Source organism: Erpetoichthys calabaricus, chromosome 15 (genome assembly GCF_900747795.2).
Source record: "Erpetoichthys calabaricus chromosome 15, fErpCal1.3, whole genome shotgun sequence".
NCBI classification, from domain to species: Eukaryota; Metazoa; Chordata; class Cladistia; order Polypteriformes; family Polypteridae; genus Erpetoichthys; species Erpetoichthys calabaricus.
In genome coordinates, this window is record NC_041408.2 from 77,052,252 (window position 1) to 77,069,996 (window position 17,745).

At 38.0% G+C, this 17,745-nt stretch overlaps 2 protein-coding genes across 4 annotated transcripts in view; one reads left to right on the plus strand and one right to left on the minus strand.

The window, feature by feature from the left end:
* Positions 1–1,873: 1,873 nt before the first annotated feature.
* mrpl14 (mitochondrial ribosomal protein L14) lies at positions 1,874–14,977 on the minus strand. Of its 2 annotated transcripts, none has more exons than XM_028820722.2 (3): positions 14,832–14,977; positions 7,159–7,238; positions 1,874–2,563 (listed from the first exon to the last, which is right to left on the minus strand). In XM_028820722.2, exons 2-3 carry the CDS (start codon positions 7,230–7,232, stop codon positions 2,197–2,199), a joined length of 441 nt encoding a protein of 146 aa, XP_028676555.1. In that variant the 5' UTR covers positions 7,233–7,238; positions 14,832–14,977; the 3' UTR covers positions 1,874–2,196. The 2 variants fall into 2 exon arrangements, with proteins under 2 accessions (XP_028676555.1, XP_051775187.1); XM_051919227.1 differs by lacking the exon at positions 14,832–14,977 and adding an exon at positions 9,909–9,933.
* A 130-nt stretch (positions 14,978–15,107) lies between these two features.
* LOC114666191 (CSC1-like protein 2) overlaps positions 15,108–17,745 on the plus strand; it is a 95,582-nt gene continuing 92,944 nt past the window's right edge. For both annotated transcript variants that reach the window (XM_028820951.2, XM_028820954.2), the window contains exon 1: positions 15,108–15,359. The gene's annotated coding sequence lies outside the window, so the exon portion shown is untranslated. The remainder of the gene's footprint in view (positions 15,360–17,745) is intronic.

Consider the following 17,745-nt stretch of genomic DNA (forward strand, 5'->3'; position numbering starts at 1 on the left):
CATATATCTGCCCACTCTTTGATTCTTGGTGTTTGTGATGTATATCTTTCGACAATGGTATTTGATGAAGCTCCTACTGTACACCCACTCATTGCCTGTCTTTCTGCCAAACAAATATGTGTTATCAGTGAAGATGAACTGGAACCATTGCACTACTCAGCAGAGTCTAACTCCATAACTGAGAAAACTTTGTTATTTGTCCTCAGGTCTCCTGAAGGTTCCACTTTGGGACTAAGGAGCATTGCTTAACACTACACAGGTGGGCCTTAATTACCTGTTCATTAACAGTTAATGTTAACAAAGAACAGATCTGTGCAGTTTTAGTCTACATTCTCCATCTGGCATCCATCTAACCCTCTTTAATATCTATATACTACCCCTGGGTCACATCATCCGCAAGTATGGAGTTTCATTCCGTTGCTATGCCGATGATACGCAGCTCTATGTGAGACTGGATTCGACTTCTCTTACACCTCCACCAACTTTTTCCTCTTGCTTGGATGAGATTGAGTGCTGGATGTCCAAGAACTTCCTCAAGCTGAACAGCACCAAAACTGAAGCTCTTTTAACTGGCACCCCCCATCAACTTCGTTCCTCTGTAAATTGTATTTCCTTTTCTGACCGTACTATTACCCTCTACCCTTCTGTTACAAATCTGGGTGTCAAGTTAGACTCTCATCTGTCATTTGATATACATATCCATCACCTTTGTAAAATTGCATTCCTTCATCTCCGAAACATAGCCAAACTCTGTCCCTACCTCTCCCTCTGTGATGCTGAAAAGTTGGTTCATGCCTTTGTCTCATCCAGACTGGACTACTGTATTGTAATGCACTCCTCATCGGGATACCCAACAAGAGCCTTCAAAAGCTCCAACAAATTCAAAAAAGTGCTGCAAGAATCCTAATGAGGGTACAGAAATATGAACATATCTCACCAATCCTTCGGTCACTTCATTGGCTCCCTATCCATCTCCATATCGAATAGAAACTCTGTTTGTTTACTCACCAGTGTATCCATGGAAATGCTCCATAATATCTTAAAGAACTCCTTATATTACAATCCACTACAAGAAACCTCTGTTTTACAAATACCCACCGCCTTCGCCCCCCTGTGACCAAACCTTTGCAGCCGCTGCTCCACGGCTCTGGAATGCCCTACCAGAGAGCCTGAGAACACAGCAGATTGTGGGCTGTTTTAAAAAACAGCTAAAGACTTTTCTATTCAGGAAAGCATATTAACAAGAATGCTATAATTATTGTTGTTTTATTTGTGTTTTTTTCTTGCCTTGCCTTTGTTTAATCTTTTTATGTTGCACTTTGAGATTTACTGCTAATGTAAAGTGCCCCTATAAATAAAATGCATTATTATTATTCAATCTGCCATGCCTAACGTCCTTTTGGAGGGTGCTGGGGTGAGTCTTTCCCTTTAGCTATCCTCTTGTGCCACACAAATTGCACAGTGGAGACATCACATCCAAATCCCTGTGCAGCATCTCAGATAAGTCATGCCATCCCCACATATGGCAATGATCCAGCTGCTATTAAGGTTTAATGGACACTTAAACAGAACAGTGTTCCTATCCACTGTCACAACTCCAAAAAAAAAAAAAAAACTTTTAAGAATTTATTTCTCAGATGGACAAAATCAGAGTCCTACCTCATAATATAGGTCACGACTTGAACATTTCTACAGATGTTGTGCTTTACCTTTCAATTTACAAGGGTACAAATATGCATCATGGATGTCAAAAATGATTTAAAGTGCTTTGAAATACTGCATCTTTTTAAATATGGTGAATTCTGCTTTTTATTAATTGTGTAAAAGATGTTGGCATTTATTGATGCATCATAATAAGCCCCAACAAGAACAGTTTTTCAAACCAAATAGTCAGGACCAACAGCCTGCCTCTATCCTGACGACTCACAGCTTTATTGCTTATATAGTTCAAATTAACAGTGCTGATTACAAAGAATAAATTCAAATACATTTTTAAAACAAAAATATATAATTCTCTTTTAATAGACACACCACCTGCAAAAGAAAGACAATTTTTCAACCTCAATTTCACTTCTAACAGTTACAGCACAGTTTATCTCAAACAAGAAGTGTTTTAATGTGAAAGATGTCTTTAGCCAATGCCACTTTATTAATGATACCTTAGATCATGTTTAATGATAGTAGCATATCTGGCTATCATACAAATGTCTGAGCAATGGCCAGCACTTTAGAGTATTCTCCTTCAAGTCGACGCAGATTAGAAGGTATAGGTGTTTTGATCCTTGTACCAGTTGGGTTTCCATTATCTTCAATTAGAACAACATTATTGGAATCAAACCGAGGTGTCATGGTGTGGCCTGGCATTTTCTGGCCAACAATAAGAGCCTTTTTCTTCTGTCCCTTGATGGCCAGCAAAATTTTGTCACCCACTTTGCCCACACCATTTTTGGTATATACATGAATGCATTTAGGTGGTCGATGATATGGAGTACTGCCAAGTGTACTGTTGTCCACCACACGAACCCGAGTCAATTTCTGTATAGCTGTACAGGCTGCAGAAATCCTATTAAAAAAGAAAGCAATTATCTTGCAGATTCACAGATTAAAAAAAAAACCCAGTGTTGAAATTTTAAAAGGTGCAAACATCTTGAGCATACATCTTTAATCAGTCTTTAATCATGAGCTATTAAAATCTTGTATTTTTAAGGATTAACACTCTACTACATCATTTTTTCTGTTGATAAAGTCACATGATTTTCTACCATGAATATATTTAAAAAAAAAAAAAACAAACCAAAAAAACTTTCTACTAAACATATGGCTCAGTCACTAACCCTCCTATGATTTTGTGCTTGGTATGGTTGAGGGACTTGTGTTCTTCTATGATCTATACTGCCAGGACCCTTCTACTCCTGTCATAATCACTAATGGCACATTGTCTTCTGTACACATATGCGCCTAACAGATATTCAGGTTACTCCAGTTTTTCCAGAAACAGTGGAACTGGTACTTGAAAAGGCATCACCTACTGGCTTAAAAGTCCCCAACACTTATGTGGATAATGACGGATGCACTCGTTGAGGCAGAAATGGGAGGTGCAGCCTGCCTGATCTGAATATGAGTGATGAATTTGTGTTGAATTTATGTGCACAGCATGGATTATCCATAAAAAAAAAAAAGTTGCCCTTAAGTATTCCTGGTATCAATTAAAGTACATTGTGCCAAGGGTTAATGACTGAATTTGTACTAAAGTCATTTGATCTGTGGTTATATGTAATAGACACTTGGTTAAAGACAGTATTAAACTGTTAAATTATCTCCAATTTGTGTTGAGTTACCTTGGATGGACTATTGATGAGAACTAGAAAATCCAAATGGTTAGTAGCAAGGGTATGTGGGGAGTAACAAGCAGACACCTCAATGCAAGAGGAGATAAACCACCTCTGAGAGAGCTTCTCTTGCTTTACGGACACTGAGTGTGAATAGACCCTGTTCAAGACTTCATAATGGAGAGAGATACAAGGAGCAGAGGATCAAAGGTGATGGATGCTTACCAAGTTAGCTTCCCCTAGGACTATTTGGTGGACAGTAGTGGGGAGGCAGCCTGTCAGGTAGCATGCAATCTGTCCAGATTTCACTGACATGTATCACAAGACAAATAATGAGGGAGCTGTAGCATTGGCTGAAGCAAAGGAGGTAAGTGAGGCCATGGACAATGATTGTGCATCCTCAAAAAGGGACTGACAACACATTCAACCAATCAGAAAGGTCATCACCCATTGACTTCAACTAGAGATACTGTCAAGAGTTGGAAGGAGCACACAAAAAAACCCTCCTAACTTGGTGGATATGCACTTCTCAGAGAGGTCAGTGTTAGAAGCATCTGGTAGAATTAGGAACCATTTTTGAGTGGAGGGCACTGTATTAGTTAAAAGCTCCAAATTGGTAAGGATGGAGGATGAATGGTATGCAGTCAAAAATAATGATATATGGACGTATCTTACTTAAAACACCTTTTTAAAATTGCTTGGGAGGTGGTGGTCACCCTCATTTTAAAAAAAAAAAAAAAAGACATAAGAGGGTCTATCCCAATTACCAAGGAATCACAATATTCAACATCCCTGAGATAGCTTATGCTGTTGTACTGGAAATTGTAATTAAGCTGACAGATACATCTCAAATCCAGTAGATTCAATGTTGATTCTGCCCTGGACGTGGAACAGCAGCGCACAAACTCTTTGTCCTTGCCAGATATGAGGAGTCATAAGAGTTTGTAGGGTCTATAGTCAGGTTATGTGGATCTGTAAAAAGCTTATGACCATGTTGCTTGTGGTATCTTGTTGGAGTTGCATCAGTAGTATGGGGTTCTAGGGCTGCTTATTACATACCATCTGATCCCTGTATCTGCACAGTGAGAAATGTGTTTGCATAATTGGTAGTACTAGGGTGTTGTACCGTGATAGCCATTATGAATGTAGAGAAAAGCCAAGCAAAAAAAGGTGTCATTTTGCTTGGCTTTTCTCTGCATAATTGGTATAAAGTCAAATCTGCTTACACTGGACATGAATTCTTTGCCAAGGGTGTGTCTTTTCTTCTTTGCTAATTGTGATTATATAGTTCAAATATCAAGCACTAGCCAAGGATCATAACATATTTATTTCATATTATCAATTAAGCACTACCTGATAGTAATTTCTATTGTATACTACAGCAGTTCAAAGCTGATTATAACGGAAATGGGATGAGAATAAGCAGCTCCAAATTTGAAGGTACAGTTTGTTCTCTTTCTCTCTGCTTGCTCTTTTTTAGACAGAGGAGGGAGGGCAGCAGCCATAGTGTTCAATTTCACATACCTCACACTCTTGTTCACAAGAGACATTAAAGACAATCATGAAATTGGCCAATAGATCATTGTGGTGGCTGCAGTATAGTGAATACTGCACTGCAGGGGACCCCAACTCCAGTCCTGGAGGGCCGCAGTCACATGTTGTGAATTGTGACCAAAAGATGGGGGATAATAATAACAATTTATTCTTTGTATAGCCAAAAAAAAATCAACAAAAAGTGTCTCAATGTGCTTTAACATGCCCCATTTTTTGATAGCCCCCCCAGGATTGACTCCCTAAGGAAGCAAGGAATAAAAAAAACCTTCTAGGGAAAAGAAAATTAAAGACATCTTGGGGAATGATTGGGAAAGGTCATGCAGAGAGACTCCTTTCCAGGTAGGTCAGGCGTACAATGGGTATCAAAAAATGGGGTAAATACAAGTGCCTAAAATTATTTTTCCTACGCAGGATTGCCAAGCTCATTTTCCATAATAAAGGTCAAAAGTATGACAATATAGGAGGCGATCTCAGTACAACTGCTGCGTATATGTACCAAGAGAACCTAGTTAAACTAGTCTGGGGTTTAGGTGAGGATGTCCTCTGGTCTATGCACCAGTTACAGACCACAGGAAGAAGACAATGTAGGGCTAGACCAAGGACATGCTAGAGAACTTAATAATTTCTGGTCCAACAGCAACTGTGAATTCGCAAAAATGAAAAGGAGAAAGTTGCTGGGGTTGGAAAAGTCTATCTGAAGTGATCAGATCAGTGTGTTGTCTGAGGAACCCACATCAGGAAAAGAACACAGAAAATAAGAATGATGAGATGACTTGTAGCTGGCAACAACCACCTTCACTAAAAAACGATTCATATCTATCTCCTGTTGAAGGACCACAGAAGAATTTGTATCTGAAAGAGGAAACTATAAAAATACAGAGATAGTAGTCAAACTAAATTCTTAATTAACCAAATGAAGACATTCAAATATTAGAAATGAGAAAAAAAATTTAGAGTGTGCTTTACTTTCCATTATTTCCGATGACAAGTAACAACTTAATTACTAGCTGCTAATTCTAGAACATTATAATGTTTACTAGGTGACAGTTTCATTGTATCTACTTCATAATGCTGAGCAAACACTCTTTGTATTGAGTTGCAGTAACATTGATTAAATAATTACTGTATACATTAGCTTACAGTATATCTGCCACATTATTAGTAAGCTCTTTTTATCCAAAAAATGTGGTGTGGTTATATTAAGGTAGTGGCGAAAGAAGCTCTTAATCATTTGTTATACAACTCAAGTAAAAGGGTTATTATAGCCTTTAGCAGCATACTGTGCAAATAGTGAATTTGTTAACAGTTTTTTAATTTTATCAGTAGAAACATTTAAAGTAATTCTATGTATATCTCAATAGCTGGCAGCATGTTTATACTGTGATGACGACTGAGCACACCCAAAACTTTCAAAAATGATTAGTAATCTAAAATTAGTAAAATATACATTAGTTTTTCTGTGCTATAGCAATCAGTAATAACTTACATAAATGCTATACAGGTTCTATAATCTTCCTGGTACTAGTAATAGCCAGACACGCCATGAAAATTACCATACCTGTTGCAAAGTATATCTAATTTTCGCAACATCCTTTTAAAAAGCTTGATATGTTTTGTTTAAAGCCAATAACTTTGTAGCTTGAACTCTTCCAACTTGTACTTGAGGATACATTTGGCAAATCTGGGTTTCTTTTCTTTATACTGTGTATGTTACCTGCTTCACTGTGCTCAGTATTAATGCAATTACAGCACATTGCAATAACAAAAAAAGACATTCAAATGACTGTGCTCCACACTTACTCATTTTTTCCAATACTGAAAATTGTACTTTTTGGTGGGTCGTGCAGTGGTAGCGTTGCTGCCTCGCAGTAAGGAAACCAGGGTTTGCATCCCAGGTCCTCCCTGCATGGAGTTTGCATGTTCTCCCTGTGTCTGTGTGGGTTTCCCATGTGTGCTCCAGCTTCCTCCCATAGTCCATAGACATACAGGTTAGGTGGATTGGCAGTGCCAAATTAGCCCTAGTGAGAGTGTGTGGAGTATGCATGTCTGCGTGTATGTTCCCCTGCAATGGACTGGCAACCTGTCCAGGGATTTGTTCCTGCATTGTGCCCAGTGTTTGCTGGGAAAGACCCCAGCCCACAGAAAACCTGCTCAGGATTAAGCAGGCATAAAAAAATGGTATGGCGTGAATATTTTCCGGTACAAATATCCACAAAAAAAGTGTCAATGCCTGTACAAAACAAAATAATCTTAAACTAAAATGCCAAAATAATACCTGAATGAATGTTTCACAATATTTGTAAATGATTGGGTCAACAGCAGCCCTGAAGCTTTCACCAGCATTTTCATGCAAACCTGAAAGAAATAAAGTCAAAGATTAACAGCCGATAAAACTATAGTTCTTCAAAAGATATCCTAAGGATAGAGTTAAGCTTCCTGTAAAAATACCGTGGCAGAGGTGTAACTCATGTAAGAGATAAGAACCTAGTTCACTTTGAAAATTAGTGTAATCAGTCAGAGGGCTAGTGATGGTGAAATGTGACATGATTAAGTAATAACTCAGCAGTTTAATCTTGCTAATGCTTCTTTTTCAAAGAAACCATTACAGGCCACGATAAACTACAGGGAGATTTCCCTTATCCACCAGGGACACTTAAAAGTCTCAAGAATAATGTTAATGTTAATAAGCATTTTCCACAGGTCTACAATAAACATAAAAAATGTACACATATTTTACATTTTCAATAACTTCTTAATTCTCTAAATGTTGTAAAAATATGTGTGCTTAAAGTCTTCACAGAAAAAGATTTTTCCCAAATAAAACTAATACTTTCATATTAGACATACATAAACAAAAGAACTGTTTAGTGCAGTGTTTCCCAAACTCGGTCCTGGGGACCCCCTGTGGCTGCAGGTTTTTGTTCCAACCGGATTCCTAATTAGTGACAACACCTGATAACACTGAGCTCATTTAATAAGCTGGTATTATTTTTTCTTTTATTCGACATTCAGAAAAGGACAGCTGCATGATTTTTACATTTAGAAGACGTTTAGAAATATTTCTGCTTTTGCTATAGATTTAAATGCTTAACTCTCTTTTGTTGATTTCATTATATTTTGGCCTTCGTTGTATTTTATTAATGACAATTTAAAACGAGTAGATCAGACACCCAGGCAAACACTGAATAATCAAAGGCTGCAACTACTTTAGAGTCGGACCCACTAATTAGTAAATAATGAATTAATTAAACAATTATAAGACCTTGAAAAGTAGAATGAAAATCAAGATGAAAATACTGTTAAAAAGAAAAAAATACATTATTCCTGTGTAACTGCTTGGAACATTTTAATATTTTTTTTTTTTTTTTTTTTTTTAGCAAACTTACTTTTCTAATTTCTAGATTGTTCTCTAAACACAGAACTTGGGAAATAACACGTCACTTAATTAGCCCAGGAGTGCAATTAAAAACAGAAGCTGGTTGGAACAAAAAAGCTGCAGCCACAGGGGGTCCACAGGACCGAGTTTGGGAAACACTGGTTTAGTATCTATCTATCTAGTAGTGTATGTGTGTGTGTGTGTGTGTGTGTGTGTCTCTATGGAGTAGTCTGCTCTGCTCATACTCAACCACAGCCACTAGATGGCGCATGCATGCACTTTTAAGTTTTTTCAGCGCTTGCATGCACCTCAGTTCTAACCAAGAAAGGTAGGGGAGTGAGTGTGTGTGTGTGTGTGTATGGAGCAATCCACTCTGCTCACGTTCAGCTACACCTGCAAGAGTTGATGTGAATTCTACGGAAAATGTAGAAGCTTATACAAGTGTGACTTGCACTTGGTGAGATGGCGCATGCATGCACTTTTACATTCACTTCTCATTCAACCCAAGCAGACAAACTCACATTTGTGGTATGTGCACACCGTGCTCTATGTTCACATAACAAGCTGCCATACATTTGCCTGAGACAGGTTCCAGTCTGTCCCGCTCAATTTGTGCTACAGCTGCACTTGACTACACGTCTATCTCGGACAAGATACGACCTGTCCTGGTCCACTTAGCTGATGCATCTGCAACTTCACCTATATAGTAAAACTGCTAGGGAGTCTTCGGGTTGTTTTTTGTCCCCAAGACAACACACAGCTATAAGAATAATAATTCTTTACATTTATATAGCACTTTTCTCATCATTCTAAGCACTTTACATAGTGAGTGTTGAGTCACTTCACCCACCACCAATGTGCAACATCCACATGAATGATGTGATGGCAGCAGTTTTGCACCAGTATGCTCACCACAATTAGCTATTAGGGTGGTGAAAGGGTGAGAGACGGTTAGTTAATTAGAGACGGGATGATTAGGGGACCAAAATGACTAAGCCATGGTGGGCAATTTAACCAGGGCATCGGTATACACCCTACTCTTTACAAAGGATGGCCAGAGAATCAGGACCTTGATTTTACATCTTATCTGAACAACTGTGCCACTTTTACTGCACGGCATCCCTGTCACTGCATTGGGGCTTTGGAATCCACATTCAGACCACAGAGTAAGCGCCTCCTGCAGGCCTCACCAACACCTCTTCCAGCAGCAACCCAAGCTTTTCCTTGCTGGTCTCCTATTCAAGTACTGGCCAGGCCTAAACATACTTAGCTTCAGGTAAATTATCTGGATGAAGTGAAAAAATTACATCCAGCTTTAAACTAGTGTGAAAGCAGATTTTTATTTTACAGGTTCACATCAATTGTATAGGATTATGAGATTTCCACCAAGGAATTTTAACCCATACTAATAGAAAGTTCCAAACCACATCACCCTGCCAAAAGACCCTTTCGTATACATTTGCCGAAGTTCTGAAATAAGTATATGTGGACTTCTTGGGCAAACAAATAAATGAATCAGAAGGACCTTTCCCCTTTGAAGTTAAGCAGAAAGAATATAAATATCAAAAGCAGAAACTGAGCACACAATGGCACACATTGAACAATTTAGATGATGCAGGATAATCAAACAGCAATACAGTCACTCTCACCTGCTTTTTTCAGAGGTAAAGATATTTCTAGTTAACAAATTCACCTTTACTTTTAATGGAGAGACAATAACCATTTACAGTGTTTTTCTACTGTATGTACTGTGTATAATACAGTATACTGTAAAAACTTTTGAAAAAAAAAAATTACCTTTTTGTTATTAACTTTTAAAATGTTTAAGATTAAATTATTAAAAAAAACAAAGCAGTGAGATTGGAGTGGAACACTATATAACAATCAGACTGAAACTCCCTTACTTGCCCATCCATAAAGCAGAGTAAGATAAGAGATATACAACAATAATCACTATGAGATTACAGAAATATCCAAAAATTTGGAAATGTTTCAGCATGCTGAATTGAGGAAAACATTAATAAATGCCTGCTAGATTCTAAAGAACTTGATTTTAAAGTGAATTTATTTTTACTTTTAAATAAAAATAGAATATCCTATACCTACAGTGTTTTAGTAGGTGGGTTAGGATTCTTACAGCTAAGCAAGATAAGACAGCTTGTTAGAAATATACATTTGTAAGTTATCACAACAGATTGTTCATTAGTAGAACTAATGTCCCATAAGGCATATCCTCAAACACTGCCATTAGAGGATTTGGAATTATGGTGATTGCAAGACCCTGCTATCCTGCCATGGATAAATGGGCTATGTAAATGGATAGATGGATTTAAAAACACAAGACTGTCTGATAAATAACTGAGGATTGTACTTCAGTAAGGTCCGAGTCTAAAACATTCTTAAAAAATGTGACTCAGTGAATCAGTTGCCTGACAACATTGCTCACAAGTGCAGTCTTAAAACAGTCTTAAAATGGATACATTTTGGATAGCACAAGTGTATGTAATATACTGTTTTGTGCAGAGTTAGATCACATCAATGTGCAACTAGAGGAGTCATGTATTTTACTTACTGCTGATTTCCAATATTTTTTTGAAAATGTAACTGAAATATTTTTCTCTGAACACTGACCTTGTTTATTAGAGGTTCATTTTATAAACATCGATATAGTTTAAGGTTACAACCTATAAAGTATAGTTTCTACAGCAACTGAGGAGGCAAAAAAAAAAAGAAAATGCACAAAAACAAATGTTTTGACAAAAGGTTGTATAAAAGCACATACTGTATGTTCAATGGATGCAAAGATTTTGCCTGTATAAATGTTCTTTAAAATGTTCCAAATATTTAAAATTGTGTATTTAGGGATGGTAGAAATACATGTTTGTCTCATAAGATTGCAGCTTACAGTAATTTCTTAGTCTTCAAATGTCTCCTACAGTCAAAACATATTCTAAGTGAGTGCTGAACCACTGGATTTCTAACTAGTTGCGGTAATTAATTTTAAATGGTGCACATTTCTTCATATACTTGAAAGTAGAGAAATAATTATTCAAATCATTCAGGAAAATTGAGAAAGAAAGAAGGAGTAATTTCAAGTTGTATACATTTATGATTTTTAAAAAAAGAACATTAACTCTTTCAGGGCTGATGTTGACTTTGTCGAAATTCAGGGGTAGAGGATGGTAATTGGCTCTAAACTGTGACAAAACTTGCACTTACGTTTTAATTTGACTCTCTTTGCTTGAAGGAGGGTTACGTAGCTTTGTTGATTTGACCTCGATTGCCTTAGTAGTGAAGAGCAAACAGCCTCTAAAATGGCATCGACATCTGGCGAGACTAAAACAAATGTGAAAAGCAAAATACTCCATGGACATTTTACGTATTAACGCTGAATTGGACTCTGACTTTTTGGACTCTAGCTTGATGCATGAGATCTGGAGATGGATATCGAAAACAAAAGTGAGGTACCAGCATCAGCCTATCGGTCCCCAGCTTATTGTGGTGCTGAACACGTTTGTGTAGCTGATACGCCTACAGCAGCGTTCTCCTAGAAGGACCACCCCTTATGATGACAAGAGGTACAAACCATAATGCATCACACTGCGACTGCCACCATTGCCCACCTGCTGGTCATCGAGCCGCCCCTACGTAGCCACTGCTGCCATTGATACCGAAAAGGCACCTACAGCAGCCACAGCATGTAGCAACAGACGTTTTATGTTGATTTATGTGTGAAAGCAGTGCATAGTGTGTTGAGTTTTTTGGAAAAAATATTCAGCCCTCAAAGAGTTAAAAAGTAATCTTGTTTGTTTTCTAGCATAAAATAAAAAGTAATATAATCTCTGGAGAAATTGTCAAGGTAAGAACTTTTTTGGTATAACCAGCCAGCAGTACAACACGTATGAGTTGAGAGCCTTGCCCAGCACGGAAATAGCACTCACTTTGTTGGAACATGGCATAAGGAAAGCTTTCAGGAAAGTGAACCTCAGGAAGGCAGCCGATCCAGATGGCGTCCCAGGACATATTTTTAATATCTGTGCCAATCAGCTTGCACCAGTGTTTCTGGTAAAATTTAAATCTCTTCTTAACACAGTCTGTTGTACCAATGTGTTGTACCAACCAACCATCCACCATTGTCTCTGTATCTAAGAAATCACATCCAACCTGTATGAATGACTATTTTTATATCTATAGCGACGAAATGTTCCAAGGGGCTAGTCATGAATTACATACGCACTTCACTACCAAACAAATGTGTATACCACTCCAGCTGATCCACCAGTTATGCCATCACATTGATCCTACTTTTGTACTGTACTGACCCACCAGAACAACTGGAGAGGAAATTCTGTGCAAAATACTATTTATAGACTATAGTTCTGCATTTAACACAATAAATCTCTCTAAGCTCATCACCCAGGTCAGGAACACTTCACTGTGAAGCTGGATTTTAAATTTCTTGATGGGCAAAACCTTTTGGTTCGAATGGGTGGCCAAACTTTATCATTCCTCACCCTCAACACGGGGGCTCTACAGGGTTGTGTTCCGAATCTTCTGCTACAATCCCTCTGAACACATGACTGCACACAACTCTAATACTGATGTCAAGTTTTCTGATAACATAGCTGTGGTTGGCCTGATCTCCAACAACAATGAACAGGCTTACCTGGATGAAACAGATAATCAAACTAGAATCAGGACAACAGTCCTCTCCTGATTATCAGCAAGATAAAAGAGTTGACTTTGGATGTTGGGAGAAAACAGCACAGGCACTAATACACCTTCAATATTAAGAGCACTCAGGTGGAGAGGGTGGACAGTTTCAGACACCTTATTGTCCATATCACTGAGGACTTGACCTGGTCCAAGAACATTGATACCTTGGTGAAGAAAGCACAACAACACTTTTACCATCTCACATGCCTCGGGCATGTAGGCTGTCCTCCTAGTTACTAAAGAACTTCAACATATTCGCTTTTGAATCTATCCTGTAGTATTACTTACTGCCTGATTTGGAAAAAGAATGCAGCAGGACTAAAAGGCTGTGCAGAGAGTAGCATGGTCAGCTGAACGCATCACTGGGTGTGCGTTCTCAAATTTCGAGGACATCTATATCAAGCGATGTCAGAGCAGGACAAAGAAAATGATCAGAAATACCAGCCTTCGCAATAATGGCCTCTTCTCTGTGCTACAGTCAGGGAAAACCACTGCTGCCTGAAAACCCATTCTGAGAAACACAGGAGAAGATTAATTTCACAGTCTATCTGTATCCTAAATGAGGACAGCTTATTGAACTACATGATGTTAATTCTCTTATATTGTGGTCATAAGAATTACATACAAACACTTTAAATCACTTCAGGGTTTTATTCCAGAGCCTCCTGCCTCACTGGTACATGAAATCCCTCACATATGATATACTGTTTTGACTCATTTTAATGTCTGGTTAAGCAGGACATCAAGCTTTTTTTTAGGTTCCCCTTATTTATGGCCCTCTTCACTCAACACCACTCATTTGTAGGCCATTTTTGGACCATATATTGTGTAGGAAATTACAACCTTATGATAAAAACAGTAAACCGTAAAATCGTCAGAAAAAATAAATCAGAAGGACTTGAAATTGTGCATGCCAACACAACCCCAGGGGTTAATCTCCTAATGTGATATGAGGGGTCAAAGTTACTCCCTTTCACAAAACTTTGAGAAAAAAAAAACGGGTATTGGTAATATAAGCACGTGGAATTAATTTTAAGATATTTTGAGGCAACTGATCACGGGCATGATAATATTTTTGATATTTTAATAATTACCAGAAAGTTAAAAATTACAACTTTTAATCTTTAGCATGTGGGTAACATGTTAGGCTACTTCAAGGTCAGTGATTATGAATATGATGTTATTTTGATCTTTTGCCCTTTACGGACCTCTACCGTAAGGTGAAAATGAGAAGTTTCTATTACAACCGACAAAATTTAAACTTCAAATATTTAAATATTTCAGATATCCGACATATCTGTTCTTGTTTGTTATGTACTTCTACCTCATAAAGTAAATCATTACCCTTCTTATTAACACATTCGGGCGGTTTGCGATATTTAATTTATTATTTATTATTATCGAAACTATTGCTAATGATTTTTATTGATATTTATAAAGTCATATTATTGTTTAGTTTCCTGTATATTCTATTTAATTCGCAGTCTCGGAGTTTAGCACTTAAGCATTTCACTGTACTGTGTGCATAATTGTATGGGACAAAATTTGATTTTAATTTATGCTAATCAAATCAGAGCTTCCTAGATTAAGTACAAAAGAAAAATAAATGCGCAGCTCTTTCAAAGTCATTACAAAATTCACAGTTATTGTAATCAAGATCAAATCGCCGTCCTAAAAATCCAATAATAAACGTGTGTCGAATCCGGTGACCCCATAAGATCTTGGCACTACATAGGTGATTCTGAAAAATGGCACTCAAGCACACAATCATGAAAAACAGCACATTGGTCTAAAAGTTAAACAAAAGTTGACACTCTGGTTAAAACTTTACAAGGACATATATATGAAAAACTAACCTTTTCAAAGCAAAATTGCACGATGAAAAGAAAGCGCACGTCTATGATGTCATTGGACCGAGAGTCCTAAAAAGGGACGGGCATGTGTCAAGATTCCCTGTTACATTATTCCATTGGACAATAGACCGAGCCGGTGGGCGTTTCTTGCACGACGTAAGATACGTGGTCGTTGCACGTTTTAAGTTCGCGCAAGCCTGGCGGCGAGCCGACCGCAGCAGCTGCGCGCGGGTACTCTCGTACGCATGTGCAAGATTGTTGTTCTCTGACGCCACCAGAAGTCTTCGCCACCGCCTCCATTCCTCGCCCGCCCCTCCAGAAAATTTGTTGGTAACCCCTGAGCTGGCTTGCTGGTAGACTGTGGTTTCATCGCTTAAACCGCTGGCGTGGTCATGACAGCGGTAAAGAAATAAACTAGGTGAAGGCTGGCTGTGTAAAAATGATATAATCAGAGCCAATAGGAATCTTATGTCGAAGGAGATTATATTTTGATTTGTCAACGTACACATAGAATTGTCCCTGGATTGCTAGGTAAGGCTGCTTTTTCCTCTCGTTGGCGTCTCGGTGTTGTTAGTGCGTGTCCGCTGGAGTCTTGTGGGAGGAAGACAAGCGTTTTCCCGCTGCAGGACTTATTGACAGGGACCCGATGGATTCATAATAAACAAGTGGTAACTGCAGGTGCGTGGGAAATGTTACGTCTTTCCAAGGAAAACACTAGACATGTTTGGGGATTACGGGTGTATCTTTCTTTATGTACAAAGAGGATTTTTTCTAGCAATGTTGTATATGAAATTGGGCAGTTTGGGAGTGTATGAAGGCCGAAGATCTACTTTTTGCCTAACAAAGGAATAGCTGTTTCATCCCCCGCTAGGGAGCCGGTCTCTTCAGCGAGTGGTGAACGTGCTCAGCTTCTGGGCCGGAGGAGGAGGAGGAGGAGGAATAAATAGGGAACGTGAAGGAGGGGAAGCGTTGTGGCTTTTGCTGCAGAATTTCACGTTGCGCCTCACGTTGTTTCTCCGAAGGTGTCTCCATAATAAGTGACTGTTGGGTATATGTCAGATTAATAAGTGATTGTCTTTCACATTCCTTTGGCGTGGGTATAACGTCTGTCACCCTCACTGGATAATGCGCCTCATAAATAGCAATAATTTATTTTGCCATCTAATGACGTTTGCGCTTTTTTTATAATAACTTGGGCACAAAAGGGAGAACGGGAACTGGAGGCAATTCGTCTTACTTGAATTATGCTTCGCTTTGGAGCACAAGTTATCATGTCCTGCACTTAATCAGAATTGGAGATCAAACTGCGGTCATTGTAGCAAGGTTAAAAAAATAAGAAATAATGATAATCGAGCTCATACTGTCTGCGAACTACCAGGCACCCGGTTAAAGTTTAACGTGTTTGTCAAGTTGGTTTTCAATTTGTTGTCATCATCTACTTAAGAGTTCAGCAGTAATTCTCCTTCGTGTTTGAACTCTTATAAATAGAATTACTGTGGTTTTATGTAGTACTTGCGCAACTCCAGAGTACTTCAAACTATGCGAGAATGATAATGCCCCTGTCTCATATGTTAATACGTTTGTCAAATATGATTTGACCTCGTTTGACCAGGGTGCAGGAAGGCATGTTTGGGTGCCATTATCCGCTAGATAAGTGATTTTCCTAAACGTTTTCAGCCCGCGGAACCCCACATAAAAATATTGCTTTGCCTGGAACACCTGTCAAAATAAAAAAAAATACGAAAAGGAAATTATATAATAAACAAATATTTGCAATATATATTAATGAAAGTTTCAAACATATCAAATGTAAATATACGGTCTTAATGAAAAGGATGTACGTGCATTGAACGACACAAATCTTCAACGCTTGAGGTGTGTTAAAGATTATAAGATAGTTATAATGTAGGCGTTTGGCCCATTTCAATGTGTTGTTTTAACTGCAGTGACATTTGAAAGTACACTTTGACATCAATATGTAGACGCAAAGCAGATTAAGACCTACAGTTTGCACAATGAGTTTTGTCCAAAACTTGTTGAGGTAATCTAACATTTACCTTCTCCTCTAGTCAACAGCGCATTCTTTACTTGTTTACTGAGATTAAATCAATCTGGACCCAGAACCCATTTAAAAAAAAAAAAAAAAAAAAACTCTTTTTGGGTCATATTTTAAAAAAAGTAATCTCACTTGTCTTGTTTAGTCATATTGGTAAAAAAAAATAAAATAACCACATTAATATGATTAGTCCAGTTTATGTGACAAATAAATGTGCAGTCTTAAATATGATCCTGTGCTGCTGCATAATATGCAGAGCTGTGTTATGTAGTAGTTAAGTCTTTGGACTTGTGGGGTCAAATCACACTGCTGACACTGTATAATCATGAGCAAGTCATTTCATCTGCCTGTGCTCTAACTGGAAAACAAAAGAAATGTAGACAATTGTATCCCAAATATTTGTTTTTAAATTGTATTGATTTTATTAAAATCAAATAACATTCCATACACATAAAGATAAGTTAATAGGTAAATTAATAAATGAATAAAGATAAATGTTTTAACTTGCTTTGGATAAAGGTGTCAGCCAAATAAGACAGATAGAAATAAGTAAATAATAATAATAATATCAAACTCTGAGGTGTCACCTGCTGCACTCGGGTCTCAATCAAGGTGGTTCGTTGTTGTGGTGGGTGCGGCAGTGTGCTATCAGCGGATACTCCCAAATTCCTCCTCCTCCTCCTATGAAGTGGTTTACTAACTATCATGCCAGACAGTGTTATGTCAGTGTTGATTTTTTCCAGTAGCTATAACAGACATAAAATATTGTAATTGGTAGCTCATGGAACTCCAGTAACCTTTCACAGAACCACAGTTCAAATAAACACATTAGTAGACTCTGAACCATCAGTGCTTATTTCT

Bases quoted from the DNA above. Each gene is read 5' to 3' on its own strand.
- mrpl14 (XM_028820722.2), bottom strand. From the start codon at position 7,232: ATGAAAATGCTGGTGAAAGCTTCAGGGCTGCTGTTGACCCAATCATTT. The intron at 2,564-7,158 runs GTATTATTTTGG...CTTTTTTAATAG, and splicing joins ATTGTGAAACATTCATTCAG to GATTTCTGCAGCCTGTACAG.